The 23,719-nt window shown below is 45.5% G+C and overlaps 2 protein-coding genes across 9 annotated transcripts; both read left to right on the plus strand.

The window, feature by feature from the left end:
- Positions 1–136: 136 nt before the first annotated feature.
- Positions 137–3,299, plus strand: LOC108113355 (inner centromere protein). Of its 2 annotated transcripts, none has more exons than XM_017223919.2 (6): positions 137–316; positions 380–560; positions 632–1,685; positions 1,748–1,844; positions 2,187–2,853; positions 3,010–3,299. In XM_017223919.2, the coding sequence occupies exons 1-6, from the start codon at positions 248–250 to the stop codon at positions 3,201–3,203; spliced, it is 2,262 nt and encodes a 753-aa protein (XP_017079408.1). In that variant the 5' UTR covers positions 137–247; the 3' UTR covers positions 3,204–3,299. The 2 variants fall into 2 exon arrangements, with proteins under 2 accessions (XP_017079408.1, XP_017079409.1); XM_017223920.2 differs by having other exon boundaries at positions 2,190–2,853.
- Positions 3,300–4,251: 952 nt separating this feature from the next.
- On the plus strand, positions 4,252–22,692 carry LOC108113234 (mucin-5AC). Of its 7 annotated transcripts, XM_041819703.1 has the most exons (11): positions 4,254–4,294; positions 5,201–5,359; positions 6,957–7,322; positions 17,458–19,404; positions 19,471–19,875; positions 19,945–20,108; positions 20,693–20,815; positions 20,874–21,542; positions 21,635–21,792; positions 21,856–21,997; positions 22,106–22,692. In XM_041819703.1, exons 3-11 carry the CDS (start codon positions 7,112–7,114, stop codon positions 22,307–22,309), a joined length of 4,023 nt encoding a protein of 1,340 aa, XP_041675637.1. In that variant the 5' UTR covers positions 4,254–4,294; positions 5,201–5,359; positions 6,957–7,111; the 3' UTR covers positions 22,310–22,692. The 7 variants fall into 7 exon arrangements, with proteins under 7 accessions (XP_017079261.1, XP_041675637.1, XP_017079262.1 ...); XM_017223772.1 differs by having other exon boundaries at positions 4,252–4,290; positions 17,458–19,875; XM_017223773.1 differs by having other exon boundaries at positions 17,458–19,875.
- Positions 22,693–23,719: the final 1,027 nt, after the last annotated feature.

The raw sequence follows: 23,719 nt of genomic DNA on the forward strand, positions 1-23,719 counted from the left end.
ACTGAAAAACTACTTTTGGTTATGTATTTTATTTTGCGCGGGAACTTTCTTGTTCGTTTAGTGTTGCAAAACGGATCGAAAAATGCGCCCTACAGCACCGAAAACACTGTTAGCTGCCAACAGAGCAAAGGCAAAGGCTCTGTTAAATGATACTGACGCGCGTCTCCATTGCCGCCATTTGAAAAAAACGAATTTGTTGGAGTAAGCGAATCCGGATTTTGCAGTTGGTAAGATACAGTCGCTAGCTATGGAGGACATGTTGAGCGTGCTGAGCTCGCTTTCGAGCCTGCAGAGCGAGCTGGAGCTTTTGCGCAAGGTAAGAATATGATCAGGAGCCGAAATTCCTTCACAGTCATCATGGCGTCATTGTTTTTTTCAGACCCATTTCGAAGAGCTGGACCACCTCTTCTACGGCACCGTGAATCTGGAGTCTGAGGTCAAGGCGACGGACAGAACTCCAGCGGCGAAGAGCCAGGAAAACACCTCGGTGACTCCGCAGCAGACAAAGAAACGCCCCAAGCGACTCTCAACATTGGCCGAGGATCAGGACGACACCGGGGGTAATTATTGGACACTATATCCGATAGATCAATATCATACAAACATATCCATCTATCTTACCTTTAAGCAGCCCCGGACGTTAAGGCCAACTCCTCTGTCCGACAAGGCGTTCGTGTCAGCAACTCCCAGCTGCTGGCCATTGCAGAGGATGAGCATAACACTACGGCTTCGTTGATGCCGCCTCCACCGGCGCCCGTCACAGCGGACACCACACTCGGCTCCGGACGGCCACAACGCGCCGCCAAGCTGAAGACCGAGAAGCTACTGAAGGAGCCATCGCTCATTCGGAAAATGCGGAGGCCTAGCCACGAAGAGACCATCAAAATCAAGGTGGAGAGTGAACAGCGGGTTTCACAATTCAACAGCTCCACCAGTGTGCGACTTGCGGAAAAAGAGCAATCGGTGATGGAGCCAACAATTCCACCAGCAGAAGAACAGCAGAAGCCTCCGGAGTTAGATAATTCCAAGACTGAGGACGCTAACAGCACAAAGACCCTCCGCGTGAAGGTCAAGCGAGAGAAACTCAGCAACGAAGGATTAGCGCCATCCACTGAAGTGAGCACCGCAACAAATGTAACCACCACTTCCTCTGCCACAACAGAAACTGTGCGTCCGGATGATACTGTGGCTAGTAATACTACAACCACCACGGAGGGTGCGACTAAGAAGGGTCGCAAGAAGAAGAAGGACGTAGAGAATCACCGACCCATTAAGATAGAGCGCTTCAGTGACTTGGACAAGAACTCGCCTGTGTCCTCGCGGACGCGCAAATGCAGCACCGAATCACGGCCAAACCAAGAGCGATCCATATACAAGGACGCTCTCGAGGAACCACCCATTGCAGAGCAATCAGTTGCTGCAGCTGCTCCGACTGCTGCCAACGAGACAGTAACAATTTCCAACGCCACCATGGTGATAGGTCCGGCACCGACGGGCGAAAGTCCAATGGGACCAGTAGGGGATGCCACCTTCGAGGTAAACAGCGGCGACAAAAAGGTAGCACTGACGAAGCAGGACAGCCTCCTAACTGAAGACGAATCTCTGGAGGAGAAGCTACCGGCAATAAAGCTACCCTCGAGTATAAAGGCTATAAAACTACCTACCCGCACCCACGAGCTCTTCAAGTGAGTAGTTCCACTGCACCTATATTTGATCCTTGATCACAGCATGCTTTTTAATCCCACAGCCCACTCCTACAGAGCCCCGTGAAGATGCGCGTGGAGGCGTTTGAGAATGCGGCCATTGCACAAAGCAACATGCGTCCTAAGCGGGGCAAGGATGCGGTAAGTAAATTAAGTACTTATGAAATTGACAATTTAGCTATAGCTGCCAACTTTAAGGCCAACTTATTGAGAATATAATTCTAGAATAATAATAATAATAGTTAATAAAATAGTTAATAACTGATAGAACAAAGAATTTTAGATAGAAAAACACGCAAGATATTTCTTACCTTCAACTTATTTTTTGGTTTGCCGATAATGTTCAAGTCCTTGCTGACTTTAAATTCAACAATTAATTTATTAATAACATAAATTCATTTTTAAGAAAATATATGTAAAAATGGCAAACCAAGAATAGTCTCTAAAACTAAAGTGATAAACCTGTGGTGCAATATTTTTCAGCAGAGCACACCAGGATCCAGCAACACGCCCAAGATTGGAAAGCTGCCAGCTCCGACTGTGGGTCGCTTTTTCACGCCAACGCAGACGAGTAACACACTGCCTTTGAGCTCGGCCCAGCCGAAGAAGGCGCCAGCAAGCGCGTCTAAGGCCACTACCCTAATGAAGACTGCCACCGGTACGAACCTGAGGTCCGCCAACTCGACATCGACGAAGACGTTGTCACGCGAAAACAGCGGTGACGATTTCCGCAAGGGACTGCATAATCTGGCAGAGGAACGAAAGAAACTGCGCGAACAGAAGCACCAACAAGCTGCTCAGCAACGCGAGGCCAAGGAGCGTGAGCGGGCTGAGCGTATGGCCAAGTTAGCAGCCGAGCGCGCCAAGAAGCAGGAAGAGAGGAAGCGCATTGAAGAGCGCAAGCGGCAGGAGCTGGAGGAACTCCAGCGCAAGATGCGTCAGCAGGAGGAGGCCGAGGCGCTGAAGAAGGCCAAGATCAAGGAGTTGGAACAACAGAAGCTACAGCAGCTGACCGGCGCTAAACCCAAGAAGATGCTTCCGCCGCCACCTAAAACCAAGTACACATGGGAGATGTTGCACGAGGACGACTCTACCGATGACGAGGGCAAGGTCACCCACAAGCGGCCACCCGCACCCACCTGGAGTCGAAGTAAGTTTGGAAGATTATGTATATATTTGGAAGTTATGGTTATATCAATTCATATAGCTCCTATTATCAGTTAAAACCGATTGAGAATATAGTAGTCTCAGTTTTGTGTGATTTTCAAAACACTATTATTATGACCAACTCTGATTTCTTTTTCAGGCCATGTGAGGGGAGAAGCAATCGCAATGCAGAGCCACTGCCCAACGGACATCATCGACAGTTTCTTCTCTGTCGTGCCCACCACCCCGGACCTAAAGCAGATATTCCCGAACATCGATCCCAGCCAGCTGAAACGCAACTCCAGTGTGCTGTGGTCAACGCCGCCCCGCTACTCCGAGCTGCCGAAATACTAGCCAAGTAGTCCTGTTCTCTTTACCCGTAAATGCACATGTTTATGATTGAATAAATAAAGTTAATTGTGAAAATTAAAGCGGAGTACCGCTGCCCGATTCACTGCGACTCTGACACTAATACCCAGGTGCTTAAGAACTATTAAAGCCGCCAGCGTACTCAATTATTGGTTTGCTGGTGGCTGGTAGCTGGTTGCTGGTTGCTGGTTGCTGCTTGCCGATTCCATTAGCAAAGCTGCCCAACAATGGAGATGCCGATTCGTGAAAAGTGTGAAAACGCAGAGGATGGAAAGAAAATAAAATAAAATAAAAGAAAACAAGCCCGGCAAACACAATTTCACTGGTCATGGGGCATGATTTTGTGGCATGATGAGCAGACGTTCGAACAGACACTGCCACGATTCGATTCTCTTTCAATATTTTTCCGTTGCCGAGATCAGTTTTCCCCCATTCCATTCTCATTTTCAATTGAAACCCAAATCAGCGGAATCAGCCTTGGCAATTTGCATAGTAATTGCCGCTGATAGAAGCGGTCTCCGCCTGTAAAATGCCATCGATCCACTGAAACTGGCTAGGACAATCCTAATCCGCTCTCGAATTAAGGCTCGTGTGTTCGCCAAATTGCCACTTTCAATTGTTATAGTTTCCGCTCAGGCGGCCTTTATCGGTGGCACTAACTCACCACAGACCCAAGCCATTCGAGACAGAATCTACCACTTCGCAGAGTGAGCTGTTAAGATGTGCAAAAAATTATGTATGGAACATTGCTTACTCTACTAAACTAAGTGGAGCTTATTTATGTTTTTACTAAAAATACAAAAAGGATTGTGGATTACATTTTCCACCAACTTTCAAAAAGAATCACAGAATTTTATTACTTTATTGAATTTGACTGTTAATTTAAAAGAAACAGACTGAGGACTGGCCAGCAAATCTCCAACTCCCGAATACTCTTCCGAAGAGCGACGATCAAGCTTGCGTTCGCTCCTCCAGTTTCTCGTTTCTTCGGCTCTCAGCGGAGTCTTCGGGTCTCAGCTCAGTCAGTTTGAGTCGAGCGTTCGAACGGTGCGCACCTGTTGACGGTTTTTTGGTAGGTGAGCTCGGATAGTGGCCACAAATTGAAGAAGCCATCGCCGGGTTATTGGATCCCGAGGTTTCGTGTGCGTGTGTGAGCGTCAGAGTCTATGAAAAGTGAATAACTTAAGCGCTGCGCTGCGCATGCGTGTGAGTGCGCCGAAGAAAGAAATGAGTGTTTTTCTTGAAGTGAAGCAAACGGCGAATATGTAAACGTATACCGAATAAATGATATTTGTGCGATCCGCGTTTGTGTGTGTAGCCAAGCAAAAATACATACGAACCCCAAGGCGGCGGCAACGAAAACTTCAAAAAACTTTCTTTTTTTCGCGCTACCTTCTTGCCTCGACTGGCTCAGTTAGTTTTGTCCGCGGCCTTTGTTTACGGTTGCTGTGAAATTGGTTGCAAATTCATAATTTGTCCGCCGTTTCACTCCCAATTAGAGAGCCACTCCGGGCTCAGGAGTCGAGTGAATTAATTAGGCATTTTTCGCAAGTTTCGCAAGAACCAGCGGGGCTGCGCATCGCGTATCCGTCAGGTTGCCCCAACCGGATACGTGGTCTGCTGCAACCTGTCCGACGGCCTACACATGTCCGCCGACTGCAACGCGATCCGCTAAATTGCTCCAGGCCTAGTCGAAGTCCAAGTCCAAGAGCAACACCAAGTCGACTGCCCACTCCCGATTCCCGTTTCAGCACTTGATACTGTTAGTTGTGCCATTTCGAGAGCACTTGTGCCAATTTTCCAGGGGGCAGCTGTCGCTTGATTTTTGCTTTTCGATTATTTAGAGTTTTGCATTCCTCGCAGGCCGCAAAACCGCATTTCCACTCGGTTACTCGGTCCGGTTGAAGCCGAATCCCAAGCTGGATTTGGCTCTGGGTCGGCGAGAGATCTTCAATTTGGTGTGCCTTGTCGTTTTTTTGCAGTTTATTTGCTGTTGGCCTTACCCAGCTGGTGAAATTTTCCATTATTAGCGTTATTTATGTGCAAAATCTAATTGAAAATAACGTGCAACAGCGCTGCACGCAAAAACATCCATCATATCTCGTCGATTGCAATCGTGTGATTAATGGAAACGCTTTGAGGTGAGTCCGAAAAGGAAAAACCAAGAAAATTTGTGAACTGAGTCTTTCAAGGGGAAATGCCAGAAATACCACATTTGGGTAAAGGATACTTCCACTTTTGCCATGCAGACAGTCAATAAGAAATTGCCTTATGCAATTTTTGACTTCATATTTCGGACTCTCTTTATTTTCCCTCTTTCTCTGTCAATATATCTGAACTCCCTCTTTCATCTGCACCTTCATCATACACCTTCACCTTCCTCTGACTCTTTTGCCGGCTCAGAAACGAAGTTACGCAACAGACAAAGCTCCAAAAAAAATGGCTTATGAAAAATCACATGAGTCATTTAACTGAAGAAGATGGAAAGAAATGAAAACTAATTACCAGCTGCAACTTCCGCTGGGTGTTGAGGGGTCCGAAAAGGTAAAAAGAAAGCAAACCTGATAAAACCAAAAATTATTCCAATGAAAATGTAAACAAGCGCCAGCGTGGGCGAATCGCTCAATGGAAAAGCACAACAATCCGCTGAAAAATGGAGTCATTTAATGACAGCCCAGAAAGCAACAGAAAACACAAGCGGCCCACGAAGAAAATAGAGTTTGTTGTGGTTTTGCTCTTCTGGCTGCTCACGTAAAACTTTCTATTTCACTGAGATTCTTCAAGCGTACCGAGCGGAGATTTCAAGGTTCCTTTCGAGATGGAACCGCAGGTAAACAAAGCAAAGAGCTGCCAAAATATCAGACCTGGACTCGAATCATGACTCAACTGCAGGCGGCATATCACCACCGACCGACCAACGACCGGTCCGATCCGGTCTGAGATCACGTACATATATATAAATACAGATATAGACATCTACACTCGCATGCTGCAGAGGCAACCTTTACCTTTCCTTTCCATTTGCTACCTCCGTTACCGCCGCTCTGGATGCTTTCACTTTCCATCTAATGCCCGGCAATTGCTTCAGTTACTGCCGTTTGAGATGTGGAGCTTGTTTTGGCTTCTGATTAGCACGACAGGCATTGGGTAATCTCTCGAGCAGCTGGAATCGATTAGGGCATGACGTCCCCTGGCCCAGACGACAACTGACGACGGATCTGCTCCAGTTGATAACTCAGTGCTCGCTTTGGAATTTCACTTTTGCTTTCTGACACCTCAAATTGTGACTTGACTTTCGCTGCAGCCAATTTCTGAGCGTCTTGGACATCCATCAAAATTAGCATTTCAATCAACCGAGTTCAGTTAGTTGCTTGAATGGAACGCTTAACTTTATGTAACAGGCAAACAAAACTGAGACTTTTCTGAAAGTGTTTTCTTTTCCAGCCGTTCAGATAGCCGGGTTTATTGGCTTACTAAGCCGCTGCTTATGTAAATGCTAATGTGGAGTACTGCCGCCGGTTAATGGGGGTTCGACCCATGGCTATCTGACGTAATGTCCACCAAAAACCCGTACAGTTAACTTTTGTGGCACATTAAAGGGCAAAGTGATTAGATCTAAGTCGCAATCCCAGCGAACATTGCGAAAATGGCACTCCCAAAACAAAAGACTCAAGACACGAACTCAGAATCATTTACAACTTTTACCCTTTTGCTGACCACCTTTCTCCCTCTTTTCAGCTTGAACACACACGGGCAAAGCCAAAACATGCCTCGCCAAGGCACAGTTGATCAATAAAAACAACGAAATACCGAAAATAAATAATAGAAACCCTGACAATAACCCCTCAAAGAGGCAAAAGAGTGTGGCCGCGGAACTCGTAGTTTATGCAAACATGCGACGAAAGCCACAGAATTCAACACACAATACACCATCGAGTAGAGCCGGAGACAGAGGCGGAGGAGGAGGAGGAGGAGAAGGTTGGGGCACCTCCCAGCCATCAGCAATTTCCAACAATAGAATGCCAAGAGACCATCGACACTTGATGGCCATGGCTGTGTCGTTGTTGCCACTGGCTCTTCTGCTGCTCCTCGTACAAACAGCAGGTAAGTCTCGGCCAGAAAGGGGTTCGGTGGCGGGAAAAGGGGGCGGGTAGCACGACAGTGACATGCCCAACAAAAGAATTTCACATGCATTCAGTTAATAAATTGAACTTTAATTGTGAGGTCTGTGCCAGCAGCCAACTTTCACGGTGCCAAACCAAGTGGTAGGATGAAAGTTGAGATAGCAAGGTTATGATCTTCGCCAGATCTTTGCATAGATTTCTCAATTGATATTCATCCTTTAAGCGACCTATTTTCGGTATTCCAAAAATGCAAATTAGAAAAATATCTGAAGTTATTATTAATATCTCACTTCATCTGGCGGTCATCTGTATCGAATCTCCACCTATTTCTGCCAGCTCTTCTGCCCCAACCAAGCGAATCTCTCGCACTTCTTCTAAGTTGATCTTATCTGTAATAATCATAAGTTTTCACCAAGGGTTCTGCTCAAGCGAGCATTTAGTTATTACAAACGGAGATACTTCGAGCCACTTTTTCCACACGTGAGCATAATTTTAATTTTTAATTTGATACATTTCCGAGGAATGTCGGTTCACAAAAAGCTGAAGAATAAGAAAGAATTCGTCCGACGTGCCAGCGGTTGATGAAGATGCTCGAGGCAGGCATAGACATTCCCCAGCACCCAGCACCTCAGTACCTAGTACCCATTACCCAGTACGTGATTACTCTTCTCATTTTCGTCTTCTCCTTTTTAGAAAGCTTGCGTTCGCTGCATAATTTATTAGGCGTTACAAAGAATGCATAGGATAAGGGAGTCGGGGGGCACCTGGTGCTCCAAACTGTGCCAAACGTAATGAAGTGCGCTAACTGTACTGTGCCAAAGGTATCTGAACACCTGAACACCCGCACTAGTGCGTTCAAGTGTCGAGCGGAGAGCCAAGAAGTTTGTTAATTTTCTTTTTTGCTAGTGAAATACGGGCTTGACCCACAAAGAGTTGTCAATACTGGTAAATATGTCAGCCAATATCTCTTTCTCACTAGGTGACACATTTCAAACGGTTTAAAAACCCCCAAAACTGGGTCGATGGCATCTGCATCTGGGTTGTCTAGTGCGGAACGCATCTCGCTAGCTATGATTCATTGTCTGATGACCACGGAGGGCTGGCCTGTGTTGCACAATTGCGATTATTCATACCGGATTCATTGACTTTTGCCTGAGTTTATGTTGGGTTTTTGCAGTTTGTTTGGTTCCAATTCGCTTTGTCGCCTACCAAGTGCGTGACGTGCGTGAATCGAAGTTAATTAAAGTTTATTACGACGTGGGCATGCGTGGTTTATAATCGTTAAGTGACGCTGAGCTCAGATTATGCAACATGTGAAAATGAAATCGTCATTAGGCTGTGTAATTGGGCACATAAAAACTTATAAGAATGAAGGAGCCCAAAGAAAATATCATGGATTCCTAACCAGCTTGTGGAAAAATTCTTTGTTTTTACGATGAACGCATAATTAGCTAGAAGCTGTGACTTAACGTTATTTTAATAATTCCTATTAAACACAGTTAATTTATAAGCTTTTTTGTCGTATCATTTCTCACAAAAACTGATACAAGGTAGGCTCTGGTGTAGTAATCGGAGGTTTATATTTAGTGGGTTTGTTGACCAAAGTTCAAGTTAATCACAAAGTGGTTAGAATACTCACATTATGTGATATACTTAACAACCTTTCCTAAAATATAATATTAGAAGAAGAACTAAGCTCACGTTTTTAATAAAACAGTAAAGAAATGCATAATTTGTTTCGAGCAATGATCAGAATTCTATATCAGAATAAAAAGATAATTAGACAAAGAAGCAGATATGTCAGTTCCTGAGCACTTAGCAAAACATATTCAACTAACTCCCAAAACCTATGATCCGCTTTTGACGAAATGGGTTTATGTGTGGGATGATATCAAATATTTAATGTACAGAGAATGCCAGTGAATTAAAGTTGAAGCTCAGTTATGATTTCAGTGCCATGCTTGAAGAGAGATTTGTTGCTTGTTATTGCCCATTGAATGGCAACTTCCCATGTGAACTTGGCAAGTAAGTGGTGTGTTGTGCCCAAGCCAGGAGCACAGTGGTGTGGATGCCTCGGCACCACTCCCATTTACTTATGCATTCCATCGAAAGCTCCAGCCCCTCTCCCGCCGGGCGGCCAACCACTCCACTGTAACCGCTTAATTGCACGAATCCGGCCAACTGAGGCGGGCAACTCTCAGCGGGCTGGAATCAATTAAAGCTAACTGCACTGTTTACTGGGCCATTTGAAGTCGGGCCAAAACCTTTCATGCAGCTAATAAGCCGCATTAGCATGGGGGATGGGGCAGGGGCTTCTGCCGCGGAATTTACATAGAGCCGGGCGGGCGGGAAAATTGGGCGAAGTGAAAATTATTTTACAGCAAGCTTAATTAAAAGAAAACAGAAACAGAATCTTGGAGCGCCGTACCATTCAGTTATGGCTTACTGAAACAGTTACACCCAAGCTAACGGCTTTTCGGGGCTTTCGATACGAGGCGGTACACGGAGCGAATTGAAATCTGAATGGGGCATTTGAGAATTTGAGCCACTGGAAAAGTGTCAAAGAAAGCGCCGTGAGTTGGACTTTTATTTCCCGTACTACATGGTCTCCGTGGTGGTATCCACCATGACTGAGTCAGCGATCAATCGATGATTGCGATCGGGTTGGGGCTCGGGTTCGGTTGGGAATACATCTGTGACACTGTAACCCGCTGACTTACTACCACAACCTGTTGGGCTTTTCGTTTTCATGACCCTTTGTCTCAGAATTTCCCCCTTCCAGGCATCTCTCCAGTCTCTCTTTCCAGTCGCAACTGTTAAGCTGATTAAATTTTCAGATTAGCTGCTTCCACAGCCAATTTTTCCCTCACATTTTTTCGGTTCTTGTTTTTTTTTTGTTTTGGCACATTTCGGTTACATGGCCCACTTGGCTGGCTCCAAAGAACGAGAGGAAAAATATAAATAATCAAAAAAGAAGAGGAGAAAAGACGCCGCCGTCTCTGCAGGCTGAGCAGAAATTTATCGCTTGACTCTTTATTGGGTCAAGAGGCAGGTTCGTTCGGCAGGTTTATATATAAAAATTTTCTCGATCCCGGCTTGTTGCACTTGTCTCGGCCGGGGAACTTTTGTGGATTCTTGGTGGGCCACCTGCTCAGAGACTGGCAATGCTGACGCAATTAATTATGGAATTTTTGAGCACTTCAGAACACGCGACTTGGGTCTTGGATTATGACAGCTGCGAAGAAATTATCTTGCCTGACTTGAATGCATTTTTATTCGTTGTTATACCTGGTGATTGGTCCTTTATTGGATATTGGTCAGGGCTTGACATATAATAGTATATATTATCAATAAGTCAAGGATATCCCGCAATTTAGGTTTAATTCAAAGTTTGATTCACAGCAATTTCATGTTCTGATAGATTATAATTCTAATTATAATCCTCATAAACTTAACAGGCTTAACAGCTTGCTGACTGAAAAGGCACGACTTCCTCTCCCTTTCCATCCAGAAAGTTTTTGTACTGATCGAGCTCGTAATCAGCTCACATGCTGATCTCTCATATTCAATTAAGTTAAGCGTTTCTCCACCCTGACCGGGGCATTCAATTAGAGTCGAGCACCGACTGAGCTTGGGCCGGGATGCGATTGGGCAATCAAAACATGAAACCGAAGCCGTATCTATAACTGCATACTTTCCCTTTCCCGTGAGAAGAGAAGCGCTCTCGGATTGGGATGCCCAAAATTGTACAATGAAATTCAGCACATCGAAAGTTGCCGGGCACGATCACACAGTCAGACTGGCAGGCAGGCCCATCCACACACCCATCGGCAGGTAAAGCCAACTGAACCCACAATTTATCTCGTTTTTATTTTCGTTTTTGGCTTTTATTTTCGCTGGTCTCCTCCGATCTTCTTTAATGGTTGTCCTGGGGCGCTGTGGGCCCAGATTAAATTGCAGTGAGACGGAGAACAGAAAGCGTAGAGGGGAGCGGGTGGGTTCCCTGGAGACTCTTACATGTGTCGGCGTTGACAATCAATGAAAATACTTTTTTTGTTTTTTGCTCTGTCAGAATTGGGAGTCGGGGAACCGCCCGAAACCGGTTTGCTTTGGAATGTTTTAATCGCAGATTCTTCTTGGCATATTTTTTAGATTCAGTCAGTGAATTTGGCCAAGAGAAACAACGAAAAATGGCAAAAACTAACTTCTTGATGGGCCTTGTCCATGTCACAGGAAATGTTCAACAAGCAAATTAAGGTTCTGATTAGGTATTTAAAGGTATAAGAAAGGTTCTTATTAAATATAAAATGGTTTTTTGTGATTTTTGAGCAAGGAAAGTGAAGAGAAGGAGCTGCACTTACTAGCAAAACAAAAGTCCTAGGAAACGAACTTCACTTAGCGTTATCTTAAGCTAAGAATTAATTTTCAACTATGAGCTATAGGCGTTAGAAATGTCAAGATCTTACTTGAGCTTCGCCTTATAGCCAAATCAAAAGACTTCGACAACGAACTTGAACATTTTATAGATTTTGTTTATAAAATGATTCCATCTCCCATCAAAACCAAAAGGTAAACCAAAAACTAACAAAAAGAATCTGAGAATAGAAATCCGTTAAATGGGTGCAGTTAACTGGCTAAGCAAACAAAACAGAGACCAGAATGACACAATAATGCCCACGCTCACTCACACTGGCGCATTTCCCCCATTTCTATTTGGCACGCAGTTAGAAATAGCCCAATAAAAAGCTGCCTGACTGACTGACAGTCTTGTATATAAAGTGGGATTCTAGCTATTAGAGAGCCGGTTCTCTCGGCCACTTGCTGTGGACTCTTATTTGACGCACACTCACACAGAGTCAGTCCTGAACTTGTCACAGACCATTAAGACCATATTGGCTGGCAACTTGTTTCCGTTTGGCGACTATACTTAAGCCGGCTACTGTGGGTACAATGACCCAGTTTCGTCGGAGAGATGAGAAATATGGCTAAGAGCTATGGGCAGAGAGATAGAGAGAGGTATCCATCCATCTATTTTTCAATCAATAAGTTCCGAGCTGAGCTCTCATCAGTGAACTTGAGGCGAATGTTGGCCAGAGATGTGCCTGGAGGGTCATCATCTGTTCTCAGTATCGGATACTCTATTACATATCCAGTGTTCCATTTCTTCACACTCAAGAGGCTCTCCATAATTGTTCAATCAGAGCTGGGGCTCCTCTGCCTTGGCTAGCACTGGGTTACTGACCCAAGCCAAGTTATCGACTGCAGAAGTATTCCCGTGGCATGTTCAAGGGGCTGAACTGAATGCGATTTCAACTATTTACCAGCATTCCCCAGGAGATCGTGCAGATCGCTTATCGCCAGGTAAATTGCAGCTAGTTACAGGGCCTAGTCTTGTTCTGGCCTGGCCAGAAGGCCATTAGGGGCCCCTACTATGTTCGCTCCCACCTGCGACTTAATTAAACATGTGAGACAATTAGATTTCATAAGTGGCGGCCATTAAACCTCGGTCTTGAGATCCCTGCGATTGCCATGGACTTTCTATTGATATGGGAGGATTTCTTGCAGTTTCTCCGCACTCTGCAACGACTAGAGCCAGCAGAGCGCGTCCAGGTTATAAATTTCCCTCTCCCTGGTTTTTGGGTTTCGACTTGGCTTAGACATGGCCCACAGCGGGCAGCGGAGCGTAACCAACTGCAGCAGCCGCATCTGCGGAAGCCTGACCAACACAGAAATGCAGTCGGACTGCAACCGCCTTTAGCTTTGGCGTCGACTTCCACTTCGGCTTTGGCTCCGTCTTTAAGGCGGTTAGATCAGAGCTAGACCTTGATTAAGGTCATTCGCTTTTGGATCTACGTCTGAGTGGCTAATAATCGTGCAAAGGATGAAACCTACAACACTCGAAGAAAATAATGCTAGAAAGCAGTGGAGTTAAAAGTCAAGTTTTATTTACAGAGTTTTTGAATTCTTCATTATATCACTTTATGGATAGGCATATATGAAAAAGATAGTTGCCGAGAGTTTATAATTATAAGGGCTCTTGAATTAGTCGAAGTTCTCAATTCATATAGCACCCGTTTAAGGTACCAAAAAAGCTAAAATCGCTAAATTTTTGTGAAAAAACAAAGCTGGAAACCTCCTTAGTGCATACGTGAAAGTGCGATAGTATTAGTTTAAATGCTTAGACATATCTAACTGCCAGGCACGCGCTTCCAAAGGAGAAACACTCGTGCAGTGCCAAAGGCCAAACGTCATGGTCACGGTGCCCGGAAAAGGAAAAAAAAGCCACAAAATATGGATACGGAAAATCAGTTTTCCAGCGAAATGCTTCAATTTCACCAGCCACCACTTAGGGGTCGAGTGGAGTGCAGTTTGCCTTGTCTTATTCTGCCATGTGTCGGTTGTCGTCGTCACTTTGTTAATTGCAGCTCATGCATCTCAGCTCCATCTCCAACTTTAGCTCCAACTCCAGCTCCAACTCCAACTCCAACTCCAACTCCAGCTCCAGAGAGACGAAGGAAAGTCTGGCCAAGACGCTTTTCAAGTTCTGCTCATGGCCAATTGTTTGTGCAGACAACTCTTGAGCACAACACCGACCAGTTGACGGTTTGATTGCACAAGTGCTTGGGCCCGGGCCACAGATACTTTATTTGCTTTGCTAATGAAATGCCCGAGGAATGACTCTGCAGCTCCCACGGATCGGATGAGGGCAATCTGAACAGGCTGAACCCCTTGCAGCCCGGCGACTTTCCCTGGTAATTCGATTTCGTCCACTTCCTCAGCTTAGGCCTCAACGCCCACAACGAAAGTCGATGCTCAAGAAATCAATTAGCATTAAATCAAATTTTTAATAGTCCAGCTTGGCCAGCGTTAGATAGGGTTGTGGAATGGTTTGGGCTGAGACGGTCCAGGGCTCTCCAGTTCTTGAGCTCCATTTTCGGGGCGTGGCTGCTGTGATGGCATTCGGAGATGTGGTCAGTCCCACATCTCTTTTTTTTAATGGAAATCTTCGCCGAAGGGTCTGCGGAATTCACAATCGGACGGCTTAGTTATGTTTATGGGCCAACTCAGAAAGATGAAAGAAGCTTGGCCAACAACGCATAAAATAGAAAAATGGAGAGGGGTGAGAGAAATATTTGGGAGTTGTTTAGATTTGTTGCCTAAGATTAGTTTAATGGCTTTGATCGTAAACACTGGATAGGTATTATGATACTATGCATCGAAGATATGTGAATGGATGAGATTGTAGTCAAACTGATTTCTATAGCTTGTTTTAAGTCCTTAATTTATAGACCTTCTTCTTTATATATCTTTGGTCTTTCTGCGCCTATAAGAAATGGCTATGCATAGGTAACTGCCGAATGGCGTTGTTAACTTCATTTGAAATGTCATTGAAATTCGGCTTCCTGCCCAACTTAGCTATTCAAAAGCAATTACATAAATTTGTTTATGGTGAAAACACAACAATTTGTCGCCTGCCTTTCGAGCAGACCATTAAATGTAATTATTGCATAATCGCTAAAGCTAAAGCCAGCCTTCTCCGCCTTCGCAAGTGCAAACGGAAAGTGCTGGGGGCAGACATGTCGTATGCGCAATGTTTTGGGACGTGTGTTAAATATCGAAGTCGAAACAGAAAATTGTCGTATTTCATAAGCAATTATCTCCGCCAGCTTTGGCTACATTAGAGGCGAGCAGGCGGAGCTAATTTCGGTTTCAGCTCTTGGCCGCGTTGGGAAACAGTTGAAAAGTGCAGCGAAATAGAAAGTGATTTCTTGTCAGCAATTTGGAGGCGCTGAAATCGCCAATTCGAATGGAGCTGAAGTCGGTTTTGGCACTCGTGTTCAAGGAGAAGGAATTGCTGAGTGGGTTGGGCTGAAATTGAGGGGGAAAAAAAGCGGCAAGAGACCAAGAGACAGGGCACAAGTCGTGCGTCCTCGATGGAGTAGCGATCGAATTAGTGTAGGCAAGCACTGGAACTAATGACGCCTGTTGCCGTTGTCTCCATGCTGTTGTCATATCGGGTGCATTCAACCCAAGCCGTCTGGATATAATAGCCAAGAGACACGGGGGAATGGGACTTGGACTGGAGACTGGTCCGGACATTGAGAGATTTTACTTTCGTTGCGGCCTGGCCGTGAAAGTGTTGCATGTCCCCTCTGCCCCCCACCCAAAATGGAATTCAATTTTCGCATCCCAAATTGCGTTACACATTCAACCGGCTATGTCCATGTCTGGAAATTTCACAGCCGCCGGCTTACTTTTACTGCCAATCCAATCAAAATCCCAATCCCAAACTCGCTCGGAATCAATAAAATCAAATGGAAAACAGAAAAACTGGAAAATGAACAATCCACGAGGCAAGGAAAGTGAAAACTGTGTCGCCGCCTTTTGTTTTGGTTGCCCAAAAGGAAGCGTTAATTATATCAAAAAATCGCAACAAATAGCTGGAGCGAAGAAAGTGAAACAAATATTGTGTATTTCAATCAGAGGCGAGCCAGTTTAGCGACAGGTGAAAGTAAAATCTGTGCCAAACTTAATCAAGAAAAGACCCACCAGAGACCCACAAAGAGGTACCAATGCCGCTCGGCAATTGGGTTAAGCTCAATAACTAAACGTGTTTCGTTGGGCGAGTGTGAATTATGATTGTTGTTCCAACCTTAAACTGGTTCTGGCCTTCTCCCCATAAAGCCCAAAAGATGACATGCACTTGACAACCCGAAAAATGGGGGAGAAAAGAGCCGCAGCAGTCATAGAAAGCCAGCGGCAAATAAATCTTTTTGGGAAGGTGTCGAAGAATAGCTAGGCCAGACTTGCTGAGTGCCGGGTGAGATCGGTTATGTTTGCCAGACAATTCACAGCTCAAGTATTGATGGCTTCGAATATTGTGTCGAAGAAAATTATAAAAATCTAGGGTCACTCTGACCTATTTTGTCTTCAAAGATGTTCGATCAATTGGTGTATTTCATTTTGGGAATACTATAATATATAATATCAATATCAAACCCTATTTCTCTCAGTGTGCTTGCTGCCTAGATGAGAGTGAAGAGATTGCAGCTCAAAATGCGATAAGGAGTGCCTGTTCAAGATTTCCTCGATCGACAGAAGGAGGTTCGAGTGCCTGTCCCCATTCGATTGCCATCTGCATTCTGCAAGACAGCAATCTATATTTAAGTTGCTTCTCATTTATCCGCCATATCCGAGGAAAATTATGAAAATCAGCCGCCACAACAACAACAGCCTCGGCTTGGCATCTTTTCAACGCTTGACGTAGCAATTTGTGAAATTCTTCCTAGGCTGCCAAGCAAGTGCAGATCTGGCCCGGGGCCATGAATCCAAGTATCTGTGTGCGCCGCGTACCCAGGGTAATCAGCAATGGGTCTCCGCATTGTGACAGATATGCAGGCCATCAGCTATATCCACGGACTGGGGCCGCAACCCCACAATTTTGAAGGAAAACAAACACAATTATATGCAAAGAGAGTGAAAAGAATATGAAAAGACAAAGCCAGAGACTCAGACTCAGACTTGACATCGAAAACAAATGATGCCTGGCTAAGCCTGCGACAGAGATTGAAACTGATCCGAGCTGACTTGGGCTGGGCTTGTTGTGTTTTCCTTCCAAATGCAAATGAATCGCGTTGACAATGACGAACGATGTGGCCGCTGGGAAGGGCAGCTCGGAATGGAGGGGGCAGGTGCATGGGGCAAGTGAAAAGTGAAACCCGATGTGAAGATTCTGTCGATGCGATGATGGATTCAAGGGAAAATGAACATTCACGTCGGAATTCGACGCTCTTTTCACTGAACTCTTTCCCTTTCTTCTCGTTTTCTTACGGTATAAAATATCATATGAAGTTGAAAGGAAGACTAGTCTTTCGTTATAGATATGATTAAATAATGTTATAAATGCGGTCCATTAAATTTGATTAATTTAACCTTTTTCTTGTCTTCTCGGCTCTGTCGAATATCATTTTAATGATAGTGAAGAATATCTTTTTCAATTTAATTCCCATTAATGCTTAAACCTAATCAATTTTTGATTAGATGCATTCCATAATCTTTAGTTCCTTAGTTTACGTAAATGAATTAATTAACTTATTTATCTCTCTTTCTTCCAGCTGGTCAACAACAGAGCATCTCACAGATCTCCCCCAAGTCGAGCAGCCACCGCATTCCTGCTCGCATGAGCATCGAGAGCACAGTTGCGGACTCCATAAACAGCATGGCGGAGGGTCCCTCTTTGCCCCTCGACATCAACGATAATGAAACACGGGCGGAAAGAGTGGAACGCTCGGCATCGCCCATCCTGCATGATCGCCAACCTGTCGGACCCAACGACGTGCACTTTCCCGAGGAGCTGGAGAAGGACGTCTCTGCCGGAAGGTACTTTCACTACAACATCAAGCCCACGGGAACATTCGACAACCAGCAGGAGCAGCCAGAGCGAACGGTCTCGGCGATAAGGGCTGGGAAAACCCTCTCGATGGGGAGCAGTAGCTCAGAGCAGTCTTTTTTAGGGCGGGGGGACCTGCGACCGCCAGCGTCGGGGTCCCCGATTCGGCCGAGTCTGAGCAGTACTGTCACCTCTTCGACGGGGGCCAGTGCCACCCAGGCGCCGCATAGTCCACGCCAGAACGGAAATCCCGACATCCAGGACATCATCACGGGCATCGTCAAGCTCCTCAATGGCAATGTCAATGTCCACGCGAATACTCAAGGGGTCAGGCGACCCTCGGCCAGTAGGATCAATAATCGGGGTCCACCAAGAATCTCCGAGACCCAGAACCTGCCCATTGACTATGAGGCTCAGAAGCCAGGAACTTCGATGCGACCACCGCCTTATCCCTTTGATCGTCCGGAACGGCCATTCATTACCGGAGTGCCCATTCCCGAGCAGATTGTGCCCGTGCGTCCAGGATTCGTTAGCAATCGTCCACCTTGGTACCGCAATAAGCCACGTCCACCCATTGCCACAAGTGTGGGAGGCAATCGGAGACCCCTGCCCCAGTACAAGCCCCTTCCAGCTCCACAGGTCCAGTCATCGCCTCAACCTCAGGATCACCTGGATAAGAAGAACGAGCAGGAGAAGGAACAGAATCACCAGGAGCAGCATCAGCCAGCAGACGATGTGGTACAACCCACTGACACCACTTACGATTCGGAGTTCTCTAATGAAGATGCCAATGCCCAGTACATCGAAGTGTCAGACCAGGATACGGATGCCACTGGTGGTGGAGAGGTAGAAGATGAACTGCAGCCGCCTCCCGCTCCACCTTCGACGACCAACAATCCTCCAACTCCGCCAACCACACCTTCGAAGAAGAAGCACAAGCCAAAACCAGGAAGTGAGAAGAAGAAGCTACCAGAAGAGTCTCCCTTCGATGATGGCATGACCACCATCATTGAGACCAGTTCCGTGGTGCACACTGTGATGGGCATGTCCTCCACGTACGTGCCCATGTCTATGGACAGTTCGGAAAGCCTCGGTCTGGATCCCTCCACTGAGGAGGTGATCTTCATGACCGCCAATCGAACACCCGGCCTGGAGACGAGTGCCACCTCCTCTCTGAGCATCTCTACTTCCTCCAACCTGGCCTCAGCCATCCAACCTTCGTCCTCCAAAGATTCCACTACCACAACCACCACAACCACAACCACCACTACTACCACTAGCAGCTCCACCTCAACCACCACCCCGCCATCTACTACGAGTTCCACTGAAAGTGCGCCACCTAATAGTTCCAATGCTAACACCAATGCCACTCCGCCCGCCCCCTACCATCCTCGCCCTGGAATAGTCCTCGACGATCCCGAATTCAAACCCGGTGGCCGTCCACGCCCACCCAACCAGCGTCCACCCACTCAACAGACCCTTCCTTTGCCAGCAGTGCAACCCACAAGGCAGCATCTGCCACCCGGGTACGGAGAAATCTTTGATGTTACACTGTCCGCCATCCAGGGACCTGGTCCCAAGGGCAGTGGATCCCAGCAGACGATCAACATCAAGCCATACGGAACCTATGCGGCGGGCGGAGGTCAGGGCGACATCATTGTGTCGGCATCAGGTGACGACGGCTTTGTCTCGATCGACGGCAAGCGCACTTACATCAATCTCTTTGGTGACCCCACAGATCCCCCAGCGGGAGCCTCAACTCCAGCCACGCGTCTGCCTCAGTTGCCAGGCTCTGGATCAGGATCTGCACCAGGATCTGCTCCGGGAGTTAGCGCCAGCAGTGGTGGAGGTGGTGGTGGTTCCTCCAGCCCCCCTGCTGTCCCTGCCAACGCAGTCACCCAGAGCAGTGGTGGGTATGTGGTGCCCGAAACGGAGGTGGTGGATCTTCAGGGTCACAGCAAGCCCCAAGGAGGAGCCCCCACAACGAATGCTGGACCCACGAGACCTCACTACCGACAGAGACCAACACAGCCACCCGTAAGGATCGACACCTGCATTGTGGGCGATGATTCAACGTGCGATCAGGCGCAGCACGAGAGGTGCAAAACGGACAACGGAGTTTCAAGCTGCCATTGCAGACCAGGTGAGTTTCCTCAGTGTTAATTTGAAATAAAGGTTTGATTCATATTTAAATTATTGCGTTATCCTTTAGGATACTCCCGGCGAAAGCATCGGGAGCCCTGCCGACGAGTCATCTCCTTCCATCTGGGCATGCGCGTGGACAGGATCTACGAGCATCGAATTGTCTGGGACACCAAGCTAATGGACAAACATAGCGAACCCTTTGGCCAGCTCAGCTACGAATCCATAAGAGCGGTAAAATATTGTTTATTTCATTAGTTTTCTTGATTCAACCCATTAACTAATCAAAAGAAGAGATTTAATAGGTAGTAATTTTAATTTTAATAGTTGCAATTAAGAGTTGAATGAAATATTATTGGGTACTATTGTCTTCCATAGATGACTGAGCTTTGATGTTCAGCTATTTGGTAAAATGTTACTAGTCTAGTGAAAATAGTTAATCTCTATTCCAATCCAATTCATTCTATTCTAATCCAAAAGGTTTTGGTTGTTATTTTAATTTGTTACTTATTAGTAAGAATTAATGAGATATTCAGGCTAGCAATTCTAAAGAAGAAATAATATTATTGTCGAGTCTAGCCTCGACTATTTCATAAGAACAAAAACAATTAGGGAAAGTTATTCGAATGATTTTTACAATGGAGGATCTAGGCCGAGTTCACATTGAAACATCGAATGGAAAAAGGAAAATAAAGTCTACCCCTCGAGATCATATTTATATCTTCTTCAAGTCTGGGTCTGGTTAAACAGAATCCCATTGAACTGAAATACTTAAAATACGTCAATTTGCATGGTCGACTAAATCTTATCCCTTCCAGCTGGACTCGGCAATGTCGATGACGCCCTACTCAGACGAGTTCATGGAGGCCAAGGTGAACAACATCTACCGAGGAGATCCTAACCTGGGCGGAAGCGGTGTCTATGTAAACATGACCATCAAGGTAGATATCACCCTCGTAGCTTTAAAAAACTCCACTGATTCTCTTTCTCCTCCTCCAGCTTGACGAGAGTGTGGAGACACTGCGACCCAACCTGCGCAGCGATGTTCAGAAGCATCTTCTGGGTGTTCTCCACCGGCGAAACAACAACATTGGCAACTCCGTGCTGTATGTAAGCTCTCCCGAGGGAGCAGTGTCGGCTCTGCAGGATCTGGATGAGTGTCAGTCACCGGAACTGAATGATTGCCATTCCGGCGCCACTTGCACCAACACCTGGGGCAGCTTCCGCTGCGCCTGTGAAGCGGGACTCCGAGATCCGTGGGCTGACCAACCGGCGCGATCCGGACGCGAGTGTCAGGCCTGTGCGGACTCCGTTTGTAATAACCACGGCACCTGCAGCTACGGGGACGATGGGGCACAGGTGTGCACCTGTGACTCCAGCCACTATGGCGCCCAATGTGAAATCGACGGCGAAGTGCTGGGTGTGGCCATAGGCGCCTCTGTAGCAGCCATTATCATCATTGTCCTGACCCTCGTGTGCCTGATCATGTGGTCACGGCGTTGGCAGCGTGAGCAGAAGAACGCCATGGGCTCACCAGTGTTTGGATACATGAACACAGCTCCTCTGAAGTCCGCCGGACTGCCACAGGCCGCCTACCAGGTGACTCTGGAGGACAGAATGCGCTGGGCCCAGATTGCCGACGTCATGTCCCAGACGAACCACTACGGGGTAGGTATCTGGCTGCGAGACTATGAGTTTTTCTTTCTTATTATAAGATTTATTTTTTTAATACTAATTACAAATTTCACTTTCTGTACCAGCAGGCTGAGCCCATCGGACCCACTCGGCCATCTTCGGCGATGTTTGCTTATCCGAACCTGGGAGGAATGGGAATGGGCACGCTGGGCGGGATGTCACTTCAGAGCACCATGCAGATGCATCCCAGTGCCACGCTGGCTCCTCCAGTGCCATTGCCCAGGTACGAATTAGTAGATAAATTTTATTTCAAACTCACTCATGAGTCTGGTTTTCTTTGACTTAGAAGACTTGGCCTGGGTCCCCGCTCAAATGGAATGCGCACCTTGGAGAACTCCAGTTCGAGCGAGGAGGAGGATCGCGCTGATCTGCTGGGACGCAACTTCCAAGTGCCACGCCCCAAGAGCCGCAGCAACGGCAGCATAGCGGTAGGATATGATTTTTAACCCTATCACATAAACATTCTTGCACTTGCACTTTTGTAAACTTTATTTGAGTGTTTTTGCTTATTACATTAATACCTCTACTCGAATTAGAACCAATCTGGCATCTATTACGATGTGGACTATGAGCCGTCCGGCAATGGAATTGGAAACTCCAGCGTGGACCACCTGTACGGCTCGCACAACCAGTCCGTGACGCACTCGTCAGCCCACAGCCACATTCCGGGACCGCAGGGCATTCCGATGAGCACGTACACCTCGGGCCGAGCTGGTCCTGGAAGCTACTACATGAAGTGACCACGCCTGGCCGAAAAGAACCCCAAACCCTGTACATATGCAACGTAGACTAAGGCGACTAAAACCCTTTTCCACTGCAGTCCCCGCGGCGACTGCAGCTGAGACGCGTTTTGAAGGATCCCCCTTTTAGCATGAGAAACGTAGACTTAGGACTATCTGTAGGTTCCATCTAGATGTACGCAATGCAAGCAACAACTAATCATTAATCTTAGAGCCCCTTTTAAACATTTAAATTATTTAACTGCTGTCCACTTAAAGTCAAATCCCTTAAACTAGTTGCTTAGCTTACTTTACTATGTTAAAATCTGTAAACTAATTAAGTTCATATAGCGAGATTGTCTGTTTATGTATATAAATGAATAAAAGATTTAAATTTACCATGACTTTCAAGTTTAAACAAATTTTTGGTAATGGGATATTGATTTTTAGATTTTTGAGACATTACTAATTTTGAATTTCAATATGTGAATGTTTAAATGTTGGCGCCTAGTGGCTGTAAAACTGTAAAGCAGTCAAGTACTTAGCTTTATCTCGCTCTAACATATGGGTTTGGTGCCGAAATAATCAAAGCGTTAGTTGGAGAGAGACTACTACTGTTTGCTTGGGCGAGCGAGACAACTAGTGTAGTGTTACAGAACAGTTGGCGCGCAATTTAAATTTATGAGGTCAATAAACAAGTAAATTTATAAGCACACCTTAAGTTTAATTCATAAACAAAGCTCAGGTATACAGATAGACATAGGTAAATGGGGCATGCAAAAGAAACTAAGTTTATTTATTATTAATGAAATAAAAATAATTTTTAAAAGTAATATGAATGCATGTAATTTTTTTACGCTCTTTAATCAAAAATTACATAAAAGTTTTATAATATTTATCTTTGGAAAAGATTGTGTTACAATACTGTAAGCTTCGGAATAAAGAGGGACTTTTCTCTTTAAGAATAATATACAAATTTTATTCATTTTATGTACCTCGGAAAATCATTTATAATTTGTTCTGTAATTTTTTAATTTTTGTCAGAAGAGGTAAATACATATAAGTGCAAAAAACTTGTTTTTAAGAAAATTTATTTTTTAATTTATTTAAACACTTATTTATTTATCTAAGGCTAACATTGAGTTAAACAAAAAATTATATTATATTGTTAATCTCCAACACATTTTTAGCAGAAATGTGGATTAGCTCCATTACCTATAACTTTTCTTAAAATATTTCAATTCCATTCAAGACCTTTTTAAAAAATATAGCATATTTTGTATATTTTAGAGTAACATAAACTTTTAATTAAACCAATAGACATACGATTATTTATATGTAAATAGATAATTCTGATATTATATTAATAGTCAGTTTCCCAAAAATAATAGCAAACAAAAAACTGATTTCAAAACTACATTGCCATTGCCC

This window comes from Drosophila eugracilis, unplaced genomic scaffold (genome assembly GCF_018153835.1).
Source record: "Drosophila eugracilis isolate 14026-0451.02 unplaced genomic scaffold, ASM1815383v1 contig_90, whole genome shotgun sequence".
NCBI classification, from domain to species: domain Eukaryota; kingdom Metazoa; phylum Arthropoda; class Insecta; order Diptera; family Drosophilidae; genus Drosophila; species Drosophila eugracilis.

Coding starts and splice junctions, on each gene's coding strand:
- LOC108113355 (XM_017223919.2), top strand. CDS start 248: ATGGAGGACATGTTGAGCGTGCTGAGCTCGCTTTCGAGCCTGCAGAGC. Junction 561..631: donor GGATCAGGACGACACCGGGG/GTAATTATTGGA, acceptor ACCTTTAAGCAG/CCCCGGACGTTAAGGCCAAC. Junction 1,845..2,186: donor CTAAGCGGGGCAAGGATGCG/GTAAGTAAATTA, acceptor AATATTTTTCAG/CAGAGCACACCAGGATCCAG.
- LOC108113234 (XM_017223772.1), top strand. CDS start 7,112: ATGCGACGAAAGCCACAGAATTCAACACACAATACACCATCGAGTAGA. Junction 7,323..17,457: donor GCTCCTCGTACAAACAGCAG/GTAAGTCTCGGC, acceptor TCTTTCTTCCAG/CTGGTCAACAACAGAGCATC. Junction 19,876..19,944: donor AAGCTGCCATTGCAGACCAG/GTGAGTTTCCTC, acceptor GTTATCCTTTAG/GATACTCCCGGCGAAAGCAT.